At 65.8% G+C, this 17,126-nt stretch overlaps 1 protein-coding gene across 1 annotated transcript; it reads left to right on the forward strand.

Moving 5' to 3' along the window:
• Positions 1-3,259: 3,259 nt before the first annotated feature.
• Kcnn1 (potassium calcium-activated channel subfamily N member 1) lies at positions 3,260-17,103 on the forward strand. Its single transcript, XM_090318739.1, has 9 exons — positions 3,260-3,333; positions 9,062-9,511; positions 9,904-9,999; positions 10,337-10,761; positions 11,405-11,546; positions 12,653-12,763; positions 13,479-13,606; positions 15,569-15,638; positions 16,879-17,103. The coding sequence occupies exons 2-9, from the start codon at positions 9,143-9,145 to the stop codon at positions 17,101-17,103; spliced, it is 1,566 nt and encodes a 521-aa protein (XP_090174865.1). The 5' UTR covers positions 3,260-3,333; positions 9,062-9,142.
• Positions 17,104-17,126: the final 23 nt, after the last annotated feature.

A 17,126-nucleotide genomic window follows, 5' to 3' on the forward strand; every position in this document is an offset into this window, starting at 1 on the left:
CCGCCCTGCCGCGAGTCTCTGGCCGCCGGCCCGCCCGCGGACTGCAGAGTTCCGGGGCCTCGGCATCCTCCGCCGAGGGCCCCGCTCAGTGACACCCGTGACACCCGTCCCACGCGCACAGCCCTGGGGCCGAGCTCCCAATAAAGCGGTGGACACGGCCACCGTGAGCCCGTGATGTCTGGGGAGCCGCTGGCCTCGGCGTGGAGGAGGGCGGGGGAGGGGGGATTGACCTGGGCTGCTCCGGCTTCTCCAGCCTCACGCGCCGGGAGGTGGGCAGCAGGGAGGCCGCGGGCGCCCTGTCGGCTGTCTGCAGCCCCAGACAGCCCGCGCCCCCGGGCCGAGGCACAGGGAAGGCTGGGCTGCGGTTCCTCTCGTCGGGGAAGCGGGCACGAGGGTAGGAGTGGGGCCCAGTACCTCCCCGCCGCCTCCGATCCCCACTCCGGCCTCAGGCGGAAGGCTGGGAAGTCCCCCGGAAAGGCCTGAAGGCTGCTCGGCCGGGCCTCGGCCTGGCTACCTCGGGGCCCCTGAACGCCCGGGAAATGCGTCCCCAAAGCTCCCTGCGCGCAGAGACCCGGGTTCGGATCCCCCCTGCCCTGGTGGCCGGTCCACTTCCTCCCTGTCGCGCCGCGGCCGGGCTGGGGTGCGGCCTCGCGCACGCAGGAAGCCCTGGTCGGTTCCCCGGGACCCCGCACTCAGAAGCGGACAGCGCCAGGCCCCGGTTCAAGACCCAGGACTGGAAAAGCAAAATTTCACAAGGACGCGGGAGCCGCTCAGACCAGGCGTCGTCAGGCCGCGGCACGGGGACGGCCATGAACAGCCGCGACTTGCTGTTCCTTTTCCCCGAACCTCTCGACGAGGCCCCGCCCGGGGCGGGGAGCCCGGCCGCGCGAGCGCGCGGGCAGCAGGGAATCCCCTGTGGGCGGGCAGAGGGGAGTTCCCAGCTTTCCCGGCCCTCCCTGCGCGCGTTGCCAGGACGACCAAGGGGGACCCTCCAGGAACGCACTCTGCGCATGCGCGGGGGCTCCGCCGCCGCGGTGCGCGCCAGGCTTTCCCGAGCTTGGGGCGGGGCGGGGAACCCGCTCTCTGTGCGCATGCGTGGGTCCCCCTCCCCCGGGGGCCAGGGAATCCTCTCCCGCCGCAGTGCGCTTGGGGGCGGGGCGGGAAACCGGCTCAAACCAGAGTGGGGTTCGCCCTGGAGGCGGCGGGGCGGCCGCCGGCGCGGGGTCTCCCCGAGGTTCCCGCTCCCACCCTCGCGTATCTCCGCGCCTGCGCGGGGCGGCGAGCCCGGGCTGGGGTTCCCCTCGTGCGCCCCCGGGGAGCGGAGGGAGGGGAGGGGGCGGCGACGACGACGGCCCGCCCGCTGGATGGCCACCCCTCCCCGGCCGGGCGGGGGTCCCCGTTCGGGATCGGGAGAGCGGCTGGAAGCGCGGGGCGCCCCGCCGGGAGCGGCGCGGCCTCGTTGGCGGGTGCTGCCTGGACCGCCGCGGCCCCGTGTCCCCCGTGCTCCCGACGCCTCCGGGCCCTCGGCTGCGTGCGGAACGTGGGGTCCCGAGCCTGGCCCCGCAGCCGGGCTCTGCGCGCCCTCCAGGCGCCGGGCCGGGCCCTTCACTTGAGGACGGACGGACGGGGCGGGGGTGGAGGGGTCGGAGCAGCCCCCGCTGTCAGTCAGCGAGCTCCCCGCGCGCCGCCCCGACCCCCACCCCCGGGAGGGAGGCGGGTGCCCGGCCTCGGAGCCCCGGACAAAGGCTGGGACACTGCCGAGCCCGGCCGCGCGGTGAGGGCGAGCGTGTGGTTCCCTCCCGGGGGACCCCGGGGCACACGCGGCAGGGTCGCCCCGCGGAGGTGGCGGTCACCCCAGATCCTGGCTTTGTTCTTCCCGCGCTGTCCGCCCGCCCCGCGGGGGCTCCGCGGGGATCCCCGCCCGCCTGCGCCCTGGCGGGCCCGCGGGGGGCGGGGGAGGCGGGAGGGAGGGGGAGGAGGGCCTATTTTCAGGCTGCGTGGACGCGGAGGGGCGCGGCGGTGGGTGGGGGGGGAGAGGGGCGGGCCGGGCGCCCCGCTTTGTGGCACTGGAGAGCGAGGCGCAGCCGGGCGGCAGAGCTGGAGGGGCCCCGAGGTGATTCACTTGGGGGCTCTGCCCGGCCCTGCGGCTGCGACCCCCCCCCCAGCCAGGGCCGGTGACCTTCACGGTTCCCCACGGCCCCGAGGATCCTGGGGCGCAAAGGGCGGGGCGAGCGGACTCCAGCAGGAAGTTTGGGGCGCCGGTCCCCCGACCCCCGCGGGAACGCGCGGCCAGGGCATCCCGGAGCGCCCGCGCCGCGCGGGGCGGAGCCTCCCCGGAGCTGCGGGCGGGGCCTCAGTTTCCCCGCATCTGAAGCGCCCGCGTCCGCAACGCTCCTCTCGGGCAGGCCGGGGTGCGGGTGCGGGTGCGGGCGGGGGTCCGCTCCGCCGCGGCGCGCCCCGCCTGGGCCGGTGAGTGTCAGCGCGTCCGTCCGCCGCGCCCGCGGCGGTGGGGGCGGCTGTGCGCGGGGCGGGGGGCGTGGGGAGGGGGTCCCGCCGCGCCCCCGGGCCGGGGGCCCCTCCGCTGTCGGGGAGGTGCGGCCCGAGCCCCTTCCTCCACCTCGCTCCGAGCGGGTCTCCCCCGGGGGCGCAGCGCGGGGATCCCCGGGTGGGGACTCTGACCTCGCGCCCTGGTTGAGGCTTCCCCAGCCCTCTCTCTCCCCCACGCTCGCCCAAGGTCACCGCAACCGGGGCCCAGCCGGTGGTCGCTTTGGGGACTCTGTCCCCCCTGTCCCCTGAAGATGGCCTGAGGCCCCCCCCCCGGGGACCCTGGAATTAGGGGTCAAGTCTCCCCTGCCAGCCAAAGCCCAGTACAGGACTGGGCTGGGAAGCCTCTCCCAGGTGGAGCGCTGGTATCTCTCCCTCCTCCCTGGCCCCGTCCCCCTCCTCCCTGGCCCCCAGGCTACCCCAGACCTGTCACAAATTGTAGAGGTCAGCAGAAATCACAGAAACTGCAGAAAACCTGCCTCCTGCCAGTGACCTTGGGGCGTCCCCTGCTCCCCCAGGGCCAGGGTCAGCTCCAAGGTCCCTGTGGCTGGACCTGGCGCTCTCTGTGTGGCCGCTGTCTCCTGCTGTGCTCTCACACTTCCGAGGTGGCCGGAAGCACGGGCTTGTAGGGGTGGACGTCTGCATGTCCCCCGCCTCCACCCACACCTGTGTCTGGTCCTCACAGGTCCCGAGTAGGGAGCCCTGATCCCCACGTTGACACACGCCGGTCCCGAGGGCCTGCAGGAGGACAGCCGGCAGCCGGCGGGGGCCACGTCCCAGCACCCCAGGGTGAGTTGGAGGCAAGCGCCCAGGCTGTCTTGGGGCCGTGCGTAAAGCGCCATCTGCACCCCGATCCCAGGTGCAGGCTGCCTGGGCTGCAACCCTAGCTCGCAATCGCCAAAACCAGCCAGTTAGGTGAAAAGTGGGGTGCTGTAGCAGACACCGAGACAGTGTGATGAGGGAGCCCCCAGGGCGTCAGGGCCCCTGCCTCCGGTGTGAGAGTGGGGACCAGCTGGGGGCATCCGGCCGCAGCCCCAGCCCCGACCCCCACCCCAGCCTGCCCTTCCCACCACCGCCCCTGCAGGCACTGACCCCCCAACCCCCACCCCTGACCCTCGTTCCCCACCTGACCCTCCTGCCTTCATCCCTGAACCCCACCCCCCAGCCACCACCCCTGGTCCCCAGCCACCACTTGACTCCTTGAGCTCCCTATTCGCCATCTGACTCCCAGCCCTTCCCCAAACCCACCCAGTCCCCACTCCCGAACCCCCAGCCCCCACCTGATCCCTCCAGCCCCTGTCTCTGACCCTCTTCCCCCACCTAGCCCCCAGCCCTGACACCCCAGCTTCCACCCCAGACCTCTGGCACCCACCTCCACTGCCCAGCCCCCATCCTTGACCCCCTGGTCCTCTTCTCCACCCCCAGCCCCCACCCTTGACACCTGAGTCTCCACCTCAACCCCCAGTACCCACCTGACCCAGCCCCCACTTAAAACCCCAGACCCCACCTCAAGCTCCAACACCCACCCCTGGGAGTCTGTCAGCAAACAGAGTAGCCAGATGTGTGTGCCTAGGAGAGTCCCACCGGCATCAGAGGAGGAAGAGAAGGTGGTGAAGCAATGGGAATGGTGTGGTGGGGACACCAGAGTCCTGCCTTGACCACGAGCTGGCCAGGTGAGAGCTGAGGGAGCGAGCAGCACGTGTGGAGGCCCTGAGATAGGGGCAAGTTAGACGCATTGGCCGTCCCTTCGGGAGCTGGTGTGGTTGGATCAGAAGAGCAGGGGAGGAAGGGAAAGGTGGCCGGGGCTCCAGGCCAAGCCAAGGGAGCTCAGAGGCAGAGGTGAGGGTCCCGGTTTAAAGCCAGCCCAGGCAGGAAAGGCCATGAGACTCTTACCTCCAATAAACCACCAGACGGCCTGAATGGGGATGGGGTTCCAGCCTTCAGCACTGGAGCTCAGGGACAGCGCCCAGGATGGACAGAGAACAAAACAGAAAAGGCCACTGGATAGGGGCTCTGGGCACTGCAAGGGCCCTGACCTCCTCTGCATGCAAAGAGCCTGGACGACAATGTCCCGCATCACAGCCGTCACAGCCAGGGGCAGATGGGGTGCCTGGCACAGCTGGCAATCCCCGGTGGCTTCCTCCCTCTTTGTCTCCCCTCTCCCGCCCCCTCTCTCAGCTTGGATCCAGGACCATGGTTGATCTCCCTCTGTTTTTGTGCTCAAGGGTGGTGCTCTTACTTCTTTTTTCTTTTTCTTTTTTGCCAGTCCTGGACTTGAGCTCAGGGCCTGAGCACTGTCCTTGGACTTTCTCAAGGCTAGAGCTCTACCATTTGAGCTTCAGCACCATTTCCGGCTTTTTTCTATGTATATGGTACCAAGGAATCGAACCTGGGTCTTCATGCGTGCTAGGCAGGCACTCTACCTCTAGGCCAGACTTCTGGCTTGCTCTTACCTCTTGAGCCACACCTCCTCTTTTTTTTTTTTTTTTTTGCCAGTCCTGGGCTTGAGCTCAGGGGCTGAGCACTGTCCTTGGGTTTTCTCAAGGCTAGAGCTCTACCACTTGAGCCTCAGCACCACTCCGGCTTTTTTCTATGTTTGTGGTACCGAGGAATCGAACCCGGGTCTTCATGCATGCTAGGCAAGCACTTTAACCACTAGGCCAAACTCCCGGCCACACCTCCTCTTTTTTTGGTGATTGGTTAGAGGTAACAGTCTCTGGGTGGGCTTCAAATCTTGAGGCTCACATCTGATCCTCCCAAGTGGCTAGGATTATAGGTCTGGGCCACAAGCACCCAGTGTTATTTTTTATTTATTTTGCCAGTCCTGGGCTTGAACTCAGGGCCTGGGCACTGTCTTTGGACTTTCTCAAGGCTAGAGCTCTACCACTTGAGCCTCAGCACCACTTCCAGCTTTTTCTGAGTATGTGGTACTGAGGAATAGAACCCTGGTCTTTGTGCATGCTAGGCAAGCACTCTACCACTGGGCCATGCTCCTGGTCCCTGTTTTTTTGTTTTTTTTTTTTACGACAGTCCTGCTGGCTTTGTCCAAGCTGCCTAGAGCTTGAGGGACATGGGTGGCGTCTGTGCCCAACTCAGCTCTGGGGACAGAGGTTGAACCTGGAGAAGGGGAGGGGAGGCCAACCAAGCTGCTGGCTGCCCAGTGGCTGCCTGTGAGTCCCTGCAGGCCAGCAAGGACTCACGAGCAAGGCTGTGACTCTGCACACGTGTCTTGGAGGCTCTGCTCCTCTGCAGGCTCCTGTGTCCCTGTGTCCACTCCACCAGGGCTGTGGGAAGCTGAAGCTGGGCTGGGGTGCAGCAGGCCATACCAGTACCGCTGCCACCATGGCTCAGAGTGGCCATCGGTCAGGACAGTGGCGTGGCCACCTCCCCTGAACTGAGGAGTCCCGTGGTCCCATGAGGATGTGGGGTGCAGAGGAGGGGGGGTGGCTGGCCGTCAGGGTGGGGGGAGCTCAGGAACCACCAGAATGGCTGCCACAGTGAGGCCGGTGGTGCGTGTGAGGGGTACCCAGCGCCAGGGTAGGGCTGGTGGCAAGGAGCTGAGGTTCCACCTGAGCCACCAAGCCAGGTGTGGGGACGACCGCCAAGCCCACTGCGTGACGGGGCTGAGCTGGGCAGCGGGCTGTGCCTCCCGGAGTGTGTCACAGCCATGGGCACCCCCGGGGGCCAGGCTTTGGGAGTGGAGCAGGCCTGGCGTCCACCCTGGACGGTGAGATCCGGCCTGGACAGCCTTGGAAGTGGCCACATCCTCTGTCCATTCATCGCTCCACCCACACACCTGCCGCTGCAGCCAGGCACACCGCAGTTCCATCCGCCCCCCGCTTTCCTGTGAGACAGATCCCAAAGCTGCGGGGCGTGGTGGCGTCGAGCGGGGCAGGGCCCGGAGCCCAGGCCCGTGGGACGAGGGGGAGGCCAGGGAGGCCAGGGGAGGACGGGACTCCTGCTTCCCAGGCCCCCAGCAGCCACTGGGGTTGAAGGGCGTTTCCCAAGGCCAGCTTGGGCGAGCACTGTTGGGGACCCCGGCCTGGCAGCCCCCCTTTTCCTGAGGCTGCTCCTGCGCGCTTCTCCGGGGCTCCGCGGGCGCCCAGGACCGCGGGGCTTTACACCGGGGCGGGGCCACCCTGAGCTCGGCCAATCGGCGGCCGCGCTCACGTCGCCCCGCCCCTCCCTCCGGCCACGCCCCCTCCCGGCCTGGCGGGGTCAGAGCGGGGCGGGGTCACAGAGGGACCAGGGTCAGAGCGGGGCCGGGGTCAGAGCGGGGCGGGGTCAGAGCGGGGCGGGGTCACAGAGGAACCGGGGTCAGAGCGGGGCGGGGTCAGAGCGGGCCGGGGTCAGGGTGAGAGCCGGGCCACCTAGGGCTAGGGTCAAAGAGGGTCGGAGCTGGAGCAGGACAGGCCGGGGCCAGGGGTCAGAGCGGGCCAGGGTCCTTGGCACTGTGACCTGTAGGGTCTTGGGGTGCGCAGCAGAGGTGGGGTCCCCAACTCCGGGTGTGCTGCTCGGTGGACTGGGCAGGAGCCGTGTCCCTTTGTCTGCATCCTTCCCGGTTCTGGAGATGTTCTCTCCCTGGCCTCCCAGCCCCTGCCCAGGTCCCAAGTCCCTGCGTCCTGGGGTGGGGCAGACGTCCAGCCACACTTAATAACTGGGCGTGGCGCTGTGGCAGTGTCCCCGCCCCAAGGTCAAGGCCCAGGACAAGCACATGCACACAAGCAAGCAGCTCTGGCCCTTCTTTGCTTCGGGTCCTGGCCTCCTGTGGAAAAAGGCATTTGACAGGACAGGGCGTTTAACTCAGAAACACATCCCAACAGAAGCCGAGCTGGTGTGCACAAAGACCAGGGTGGGGGGGGGGGGTGTTCCAGGCAGACAGACAGGTGGACAAGGTCAAGGACAGGGCCAGTGAGCACACGCGCACGCACGTGCACGCGCACACACACAAGCAATTTGGTGGTACTGTGATTTGAACTCAGGGCCTCATGTTTGTTCCTGGCTGGTGCTCTGCCCTCTGAGTCAAACTTTCAGCCTTTTTATTTTCTATTTTTTATTGTTGGGATAATGTGTAGAGGGGTGACAGTGACATTCGCCAGGTAGTAAGGTACATTACTTCTCACATATTGATACCCCTTAACCTTCAGCCTTTTTGCGGGTTCTTTTGGAGATGGAGTTTCGTGGACTTTTCTGACCCGTCTGTCTCAAACTGTGGTCCTGGGGATCGTGGCCCGCTGAGAAGCTGGCGTTGGCAGGCCTGAGGCTCTGGTGCCTCACTGAAACACAAACTTCGGTGGACGTTCATGTGCCTCGGAAGGGGTCTGGGAGGGGGGGGGGGGGGAAAGACCAGGGCCTGCTGTTCCCAGCACCACACAGGCCCATCCATGCCAGTTCGCCCAGCACGGGCGGCCGGCGAAGACCTGGGATCAGTCCATACCTGGGTCAGAAGAAACTGGCTGTTCCCATCTTGGGTAATTGAGCAACGCACTCTGCAGTTCACCTGGAACAGGGGCTCAGACTCAGCTGTGCCACGGCCTGTGCATGGCTGCTCCAGGCCGAGGCCAGGCTGGCTCTGCCTCCACCTGGTCGACCTTGCTCCCAGCGCCGTCTGGGCAGCACTCAGTCCCTGTCCTTTCCACTGAGCAAGTGCTGCATCTCTCTAAGCTTAGTCTGTTCTGTGAAATGACCCCAGCAATGCCACCTTCCTGCCTGCCAATAACAGGGACAAAATGCCATCCTTCTCCCCGGGCTTGGAGCGTGGTTGGTGCCCAGGAACTCCCACTCCATGCCCCCTACCCTCCCCACCCAGGGGGCACCTTAGGACATGGCTGCCAGGCAGGAGGAGCTCCAGAGCTGAATTTGGCCCATGTGTTGGATGGCTGAGTCACGGCTCTGAACTGTCACTTTTTCCCTGCGTTCTGGAAGGTCGTTCCCCGCAGTCTGAGCTGGCTCTGTCCTTCGTCTTGTCCACCTGTCTATCTGCCTGTCTGCCTGCCTGCCCCCCACCCCGCCACGGCAACCCCAGCATCAATTCCCCCCCCACCTGCTTCCCCACCCCAGCCGGGCTTCTGTGGATTGTTAGGCAGGGCCCCTCTCTGCCCACCCTGGTAGGAGCAGGGTCCCAGCGCCAGGCAGCCTGGGGTCTTTAGACAGTGGGCAGGGATTTCCATCCTTGTGTGGATAGAGCAGGTTTCTGAGAAACTGTAAGAAACCAGAGGCCCAGCCTTGTACCCTGGGGGCTCCCCGTGGTCCACCCCCTCTGGTGAGGTGGGCAGGGGTCCTTGCCAGGGCAAGGCTGGCAGCTGAGGCAGGATGGATGGCAGTGACTCCGCTGGGCAGGGGCAGCAGGGAGCTCAGCCTAGGGGGCTGCTGGCCACGCTGGGGCTCTGGCTTGGGGAGGGTGGGTACCGCAGAGCAGAGGGGAGGTTGGAGCCGAGGGGAGCGGGCAAATTCCAGTGCCTGGTTCCACGTTCAGAGCCTGCGAAGGAGCCCCTGACCAGGCTCCTCTGTACCACAGGTCGTCTGGGGGAGCTCAGCGCTGAGCCATGTGGGGTCCTGGGGAGCTGACCACAAGCCCAGGCCCAGCGCCAGGTTAGCCATGAATGGCCACAGCCACAATGGCAGCGTGGGGCGGCCTCTGGGCCGAGAGCCTCTGGACCCCAAGGCCGGCCGCCCTGCACAGGGCCTGCACAGCCAGGGCCTTGGCATGGCGGTGGCACGCCACCCGCCTGCACCGTCTCCTGGAAGCCGGCTGGGACAGGCTGAGGAGGAGGAGAAGGAGGAGGAGGAGGCAGAAGGGGGGGCCCGGGGCACAGGGAAGCCCCCCACCATCGACCACCGCCTGGGCCACCGGCGGTTGCTGTTTGAGAAGCGGAAGCGCCTGAGTGACTACGCACTGATCTTTGGTGTGTTCGGCATCGTGGTGATGGTGACGGAGACGGAGCTGTCCTGGGGCGTCTACACCAAGGTGGGGAGGCCCACGGACACCCCACGACCACGAGCACAGCTGCTGTGGACTCTGGGGTGGGGAAGCCTCAGGGCCGCCCCGTGAGCAGAGCCGGTGTGGACTGGCCCCGGGATGGGTGGGGACCTGTGTACCCCACTCAGTAGAGCCCCCCCCCCCCCCCGTGTTGAGTGGAGGCCAAGGCCGCCTCCTTCTGAGGCAGAGCCTGGGAGGAGCCTCCATGGGGGCTTTCCACGCCTGACGCCCCATTCCTGCTGTCTGGCCAGACCAAGCTGCCGCACACCAAGGCCTAGGCCCGGGGACTCGGAGGCCTGGAGGGTGGGGAGGCCAGAGCCACCCTGGGGCACCCCTGGGGGACCTGCCCCTGGCAGCTCACTGCTCCCACCTGTGTGCAGGAGTCTCTCTTCTCGCTGGCCATGAAATCCCTTATCAGCCTGTCCACACTCATCCTGCTGGGCCTTGTCATTCTCTACCATGCGCGGGAGATCCAGGTACGCCAGGCCTCGGGCCCCCAGCCTTCTGGCCCTGTCCCCCCCAGATTCTTCCAGACCCAGGCCCATTCACCTCGCAGAGTTCCAAGAGCGAGGACTGGCCAGGCGTGCAGCCCCTGGCCTCCCTGGCCGAGGGGGGTGGGCTCCAAGCAGGAGCAGGGCTCTGGCCAAGGCCCTGATTCAGACCCCACCACAGCCAAACACCCAAAGCAAAGGGGTGGCGCTGTCCCAGGCCCACAGCAGTGGAGCTGGGGCTCGGGGTCCAGGCCCCCACCCCTGAGGGTGCCAGGGTCTTGGTGTCCTGCCCCGCGCTGAGCCCCGGCGGCTTCCACCGCAGCTCTTCATGGTGGACCACGGGGCGGACGACTGGAGAATCGCCATGACCTGCCGGCGTGTCCTCCTCATCTCGCTGGAGCTGGCGGTGTGCGCCGTGCACCCGGTGCCGGGCCGCTACCGCTTCCTGTGGACGGCGCGGCTGGCGCTCAGCTACGGGCCGGCGCGGGCGGGGGCCGACGTGGACGCGGACGTGCTGCTGGCCATCCCCATGTTCCTGCGGCTCTACCTGCTGGGCCGGGCCATGCTGCTGCACAGCCGGGCCTTCACCGACGCCTCCAGCCGCAGCATCGGCGCCCTCAACAAGGTCACCTTCAACACCCGCTTCGTCACCAAGGCCCTCATGACCGTCTGCCCCGGCACCGCTCTCCTGGTCTTCAGCATCTCCTCCTGGGTCATCGCAGCCTGGACCGTGCGTGTCTGCGAGAGGTAAGCCCCGGCCCCCGCCGGCCCCTGTGGCTTGGTGACTGGTCCCATGCACCTCCAGACACGTCCAGGCCAGCTGGGGCTCTGCCAGGGTGCGGGCAGTGGCATCCAGGCCTGGGCCTGCTGCCTGCCAGGGCAGCTTGGGGCGCACAGAGCTGGTGTTGGGGCTCTCTGTCACTGCATGGGGGATCAGCCAGACTCCCCCAGACCTGAGGCCCCAAGTGTGGCCGGTCATAGGGCCCTGACCCCCATGGTGGCAGGAGGGGGTGAGGAGGAGACGGGGGGCAGGGGGAGGAGGGGGGGAGGAGGAGATGTGGGGGGAGCCCTTAGGTTCAGCTGAGACAAAACTGCTTTGGCTTCCGATCTGGGGCCCAGCGCCTGCATGCCTCACCCTGGCCTCCACCCCTGCCACTGGCCGCCACCCAGGCCAATGCTGTCCCATACCCCAACTTTCATGTTCTGCCCTGGCTCCCTCTGCACCTTCCTGAGCCTCTGGCTGGAAGTCCCTCCTGAGGTCTCACCTGAGTCTTCCCTGTGCTTCATGTCGCTGGACTCTGGCTGTGTTGGGGTGGGGGCTCGACAGGGTCAGGGGAGAGAAAAGGGGGGCCCCCAGTCATGGCGTGCTGACAGCCGCCCCGCCCGGCAGGTACCACGACCAGCAGGAAGTGACCAGCAGTTTCCTGGGAGCCATGTGGCTCGTGTCCATTACCTTCCTGTCCATCGGCTACGGGGACATGGTGCCCCAGACCTACTGCGGCAAGGGCGTGTGTCTGCTCACGGGCATCATGGTAAGGCAGCCGCAGCCCGGGCGTGGGGCTCTGTGCCTCAGTTTTCCCAGCTGCCTGCCCCTCATCCTTCAGTGATATTCAGGGTGTTTAGGCTTCTCAGGGCCTCCGCAGTCCCCAGCTGTCATCGCCTGTGTGCGTGTGTGTTTGTGTGTGCATGTGCACACGCATGCCCATTGTGGGGCTTGAACTCAGCCTGGCCACTGTCCCGGAGCTCTTTGTGCTCAAGGCTAGCGCTCTGTCACGTCAGGCTGGCTTCCAGCCATGATCCTCAGACCTGAGCCGCCAGCACGTGGCTTCTTCTTCCCTTCCTGTCCTTCCCTTCTTCCCTTGCTTCCCTTCTTCCTTTCCTTCCTCTGTCCCTCCTTCCCTTCCTCCTTCCTTCCCTCCTTCTTTCCCTCCAGTTTGTGTAGTTCTGCTGCACCGCCCACCAGGCTGTCCTTGCATCCTGGGCTCACTCAGTCCTCCACCTCCTGAGTGGCTGGGTACCACCTGGCTGCCATTTTCCTTCCCTGCCTCTGGTTAGCCATTCTGATTAGCCCCTCTGGTTATCTCCTCTGGTTAGCCCCTCTGGTTAGCCCCTCTGGTTATCTCCTCTGGTTATCTCCTCTGGTTAGCCCCTCTGGTTAGCCCCTCTGGTTAGCCCCTCTGGGTGAGCCCCTTGCACCTTCCAGTCCGTGCTGTGGACCCACCCGCAGCAGCCCCGCCTGCGGCCTCCCGGCCTGGCCTTGAGAGTGGCCACCTTGCTGTGTCTCTGCCGTGTGTTTGGCCCTGGTCAGCAATCTGCAGTGGCCCTCAGGCAACCCCTGCTCTTGGGCTTGCCACTGCACTTGGGCTGGCCATGGAACCCCACAGCAAGGCTCACTTCCAAGCCCAGCCAGGCTCCTGCGGCCGGGGTCCTGCCTGATGGCCCCCGTTCTCCCTGGGGTCTGGCTGTGCCCTGCCGTGTCCTGGGGGCCGCCCACCCCGTAGCTCCCATCTGCAGTCCGGCCGTGGGTTTGCCCCAGCCTCGGGGGGTCCCAATGTCGGAGCCACCCTCTCCGGAGGGGCTGTGGGGAGGGGGCGGGCTGTGGGGAGGGCGCCGCCTCAGCGGGTCTCGGGGCGCACAGGGCGCGGGCTGCACGGCGCTGGTGGTGGCAGTGGTGGCCCGGAAGCTGGAGCTCACCAAGGCGGAGAAGCACGTACACAACTTCATGATGGACACACAGCTCACCAAGCGGGTGAGTGCCGACCCCGCCCCTGCCTGCGCCGGCCCCGCCCCTGCCTGCGCCGGCCCCACCCCTGCCTGCGCCTGCCCCGCCCCTGCCTGCGCCGGCCCCGCCCCTGCCTGCGCCGGCCCCGCCCCTGCCTGCACCGGCCCCGCCCCTGCCTGCGCCTGCCCCGCCCCTGCCTGCGCCGGCCCCACCCCTGCCTGCGCCTGCCCCGCCCCGGCCCCGCCCCTGCCTGCGCCAGCCCCGGCCCCACCTGGGCCAGCCCCGCCCCTGCCTGCGCCGGCCCGGCCCCCGCCAGCACCAGCCCCGCCTCAAATCCGCCCCCGCCGGCGCCAGCCCCGCCCCCAGCTGCCCAGGCCCCGCCCCCACCCCAGGCCCCGCCCCCGCCAGCACCAGCCCCGCCCTAGATCCGCCCCTGCCGGCGCCAGCCCCGACCCCAGCCGCCCAGGCCCCGCCCCCACCAGCACCAGCCATGCCACGCCCCCACCTGCACCAGCCCCGCCCCCTTCCCCGCCGGCTCCGCCCTCCCCTGCGCTGCCCCACGCCTGGCAATGCCCTGTGCCCCGTGCACGCTGATCTCCGTGCCTCGGTTTCCCTCTGATGTGAGAAGCCCGGGTGGGACCCACGCACAGTACGCAGTCATTTCTGGAACCTTCCCGAGCCCCCCCGGCCCCCCCCCCCCGGCTTGGCCCCCGCCCTGAGGAGGCGTCTCTGCCCCCCGCAGGTGAAGAACGCAGCCGCCAACGTCCTCCGGGAGACGTGGCTCATCTACAAACACACCCGGCTGGTGAGGAAGCCGGACCCGGCTCGGGTGCGCAAACACCAGCGTAAGTTCCTCCAGGCCATCAATCAGTAAGTGCGGGCTGGCCCGGGCGTGGGGGGGTTCCCGGGCGGGGCCTCGGATGGCCCAGAAACTGCCGTGAATGTCAGGGGGGGGGGGCTCCAGGAGCCCCGCCTGCCAGCGAGGTCCTGAGTTCAAGCCCTTCCCCTCCTGACACTTGGCTTTGGCTCTCGGGACGCTGTGAGGGGAAGCGGATCCCGATGGCAGACGTCCGCAGACTGCAGGCCGAGCCACAGAGCAAGTGACTGCTCGTTAGCCACGTGAAATAAGAGAGCGGGCAGCTGGGGCTGGTGGCTGAGAGCTGAGCACTGCAGCTGGAAGCCAGACCAGGCAAGAAGTGCAGAGAGACTTATCTCCAGTTAACCAGCAAAAAACCCAGAAGAGGGGCCTGGGAGTTTGGCCTAGTGGTAGAGTGTTTGCCCAGCATGCACAAAGCCCTGGGTACCACATACACAGAAAAAGCCAGAAGTGGTGCTGTGGCTCAAGTGGTAGAGCGCTAGCCTTGAGAAAGCCCCGGGACAGTGCTCAGGCCCTGAGTTCAGAGCTGTGGTTGAAGTGGTAGAATGCCACTCTTGAGCACAAAGCTCAGGAAGATTTAGACATTTTATTTATCTGTTGCCAGTCCTAGGGCTTGAACTCAAGGCCTGAGCACTGTCCTTGGGCTTTCTCAAGGTTTGAGCTTTACCCCTTGAGCCACACCACAGCTTTTTCTGTGCATGTGGTACCCAGGAATGAAACCCAGAGCTTTGTGCATGCTAGGCAAGCACTCTACCACCAGGCCACCCGCCCAGCCCTAAGACATTTTCATAAATGTCTGTTTATCAGTCAGGATTCCCACTTCCAGATGTACCCACCTCAGCCTTGTCTTTTAGTTAGTCTGTTTGTGGCCGTTGCATTCCTACTTCAAATGAATATGAAGCGTGCTGGTCCAGGGCTTGAACTCAGGGCCTGGGCGCTGTCCCTGAGCTTTTCCACTCAATGCTGGTTGGTGCTCTACTACTTGAGCCACAGCTCCACTTCTGACTTTTTGGTGGTTCACTGGAAATAAATATCTCGCAGGCTTTCCTGCCTGGGCAGCCTTCCAACTTTGATACCCAGATCTCAGCCTCCTGAGTCGCTGGGATGTCAGGTGTGAGCCACTGGCTGGGGGGCGGGGTCCCCTGAAAGGCCTCCTAGGAGCAGCTGTGGGTCTGGCACTCGGTGGCGGCCAGGTGACCATGTCCTGTCCCTCCCACCAGGTCTGTCTCCAATTTCCTGTGCTACAGTGTGTGTTATTGCTTCAGCCAGGGGACCAGGCTTGGGGGACACAGTGCCCCCCCCAGCCTTACTAGGGGGAGGGAACGCAGGCCAGGCAGGAGGAGGGGCAGGGGAGCAGGGGAAGGAGGGGGGCGGTGGCCTGGTCCTTTGGGTAGAAATGGCCCCCAGAAGGGATTGAGGAGCTGTGGGGAGCCTTTAAATTTTCTGGTTCTCCCTAACACCACACCATCAACTGGATGGCTCAAAGAGCAAGAGAACTCCAGGTCCCCTGTGTTCAGATGCCCCGTGGCAGGTTCCTTGCTTCTGCTGCTGTGTAGACCTCAGGGATGGGTCCCTGGTGTGAACTTGGAGTGAGGGTGATGGAGCCACTGAACCTGAGTGCTGATACTCAGGTGTCTCTGGTTTGTCTCCTGCTTGGCTGCGTCCTGTAGGGCTCAGAAGTAAGTGTTGCGGTGAGCCCTGGGTACCTGGTCTGGGAGTGCAGATCCTGGGGTGGGGGTGGGCTCGGAGTCTGGGGATGGAGGAAGGCCTGGGGGGGGGAAGGCCTGGGAGGGGGCCTGGGATCTGGGGGTGGGGGAGTCCTGGGGTGGGGCCCAGGCCGCCCCTGGTATGGGCCAATGACATTCTGAGCCCAGTGCCCTACCATGCTGACCCCCACAATTGCTTAGCCCCTCTGGTGTGTCTCCCACTGCACTGACTCCTTCGTGTGTCTCCAGGCTCCGAAGCGTGAAGATTGAGCAGGGGAAACTGAATGACCAGGCCAACTCGCTGGGCGACCTGGCCAAGGTGAGCGGGTGGTAATGGAAGGGGTGTGGATATGTATGGGTCAGAGCAGGAGGGCAGCAGCTGGAAGGCCAGGCCTCAGGAAGACTGGACATCTACGTCTCCTCTGCCCATCAAGTCTTCACTTTCCAACCTAGGCAGGTGATGTATGTGATGTGTATGTGTGCCCCTGTGTGTATGTGTTTGTGTGTTCCTGTGTATGTGTGCCCCTGCGTGTATGTGTGTTTGTGTGTGTATGCGTGTGTGTGTATGCGTGTGTGTGTACCCCTGCGTGCATGTGTGTGTGTCCTATGTGTGTGTGTGTGCATGTGCACATGTGTGCACGCTGGTCCTTGAGTTTGCACTCAGGGTATGGGTGCTGCCCTGAGCTTTTTCCCTCGAGGCTGGCGCGCTACCACTTGAGCCATATAGCTCCATTTCCTGCTTTTTTTGTAGTTTATTGGATTTTAGAGTCTTGGACTTCTCTTTTTTTTCTCTTTTTCTTTTTGTCAGTCATGGGGCTTGAACTCAGGGCCTGGCCACTGTCCTTGGACACGTCTTGCTCAAGGCTGGCACTCTGCCACTTGAGCCACAGTGCCACCTGTGGCTTTTTCTGTGTATGTGGTTCCAGGGAATTGAGCCCACGGCTTCCTGCATGCTAGGCAAGCACACTACCAGTAAGCCACGCTCCTGGCCCGAGTCTTGGAACTTTTCTGCCCAGTCTGGCTCCAGACTGCGGCCTGCAGACCTCCTACCTAGGACTGCAGGACGTAGCCACCAGTGCCCAGCTAGAAAGTGCTTTTATAGCTTACAGAAAAGCCAGAGAAGGCCGCGGGAAGTCCATAGCAGCTGGCCAGCATCAGGCATGGCCTCTGGTCTTGGCTAAGTGGTTGTGGAGAGGCCACCACCCTCACTACCACTGGGTCCCAGGCACGGACAGTGTCTGGTGGCTCTGGGCGGTCAGTCTAGGGCCTGCACCGGGCTGAAGCCAGGCTGGCGTCTGGAGCAGGCGTCCAGGGAGCTGGTAGCTGTCACATCCCTCATAGGTCGGTGGTCCTGGGGTCGAAGCGTCACCAGTAGGCCAGGATGTCCACTCAGGCTGGTACAGAGCCGCTTGGACCCCGCCCACTATGTGCAGGCCACACCCACTCGGGCCTGGCCCCGCCCCCGGCCCGCGCGGCCCCGCCCCTGGAGTCCGGGCCTCTGGTCCGGGTGGTGTCCCCTTCCCAGGCGGCCACCGCGCTGTCCGCCCTCTCGTCCGCAGACGCAGAGCGTCATGTTCGACGTGGTGTCGGAGCTGCAGGCCCAGCAGGAGGAGCTGGAAGCCCGCCTGGCCGCCCTGGAGAGCCGCCTGGATGCGCTGGTCGCCTCGCTGCAGGCCTTGCCCGGACTCGTCGCCCAAGCCATACGCGGATCCCCTCCGCACCCCGGGCCCAGCCCGGGACCCCCGAGCCTCCCGTGCCGGTGGCCGCCCGCGGACGGCAGGTGACAGGCTGCCCTGGCCGTTCGGAC

The sequence above is a fragment of the Megascapheus bottae genome, chromosome 1 (genome assembly GCF_031878675.1).
Source record: "Megascapheus bottae isolate mThoBot1 chromosome 1, mThoBot2.hap1, whole genome shotgun sequence".
Classification (NCBI taxonomy): Eukaryota; Metazoa; Chordata; class Mammalia; order Rodentia; family Geomyidae; genus Megascapheus; species Megascapheus bottae.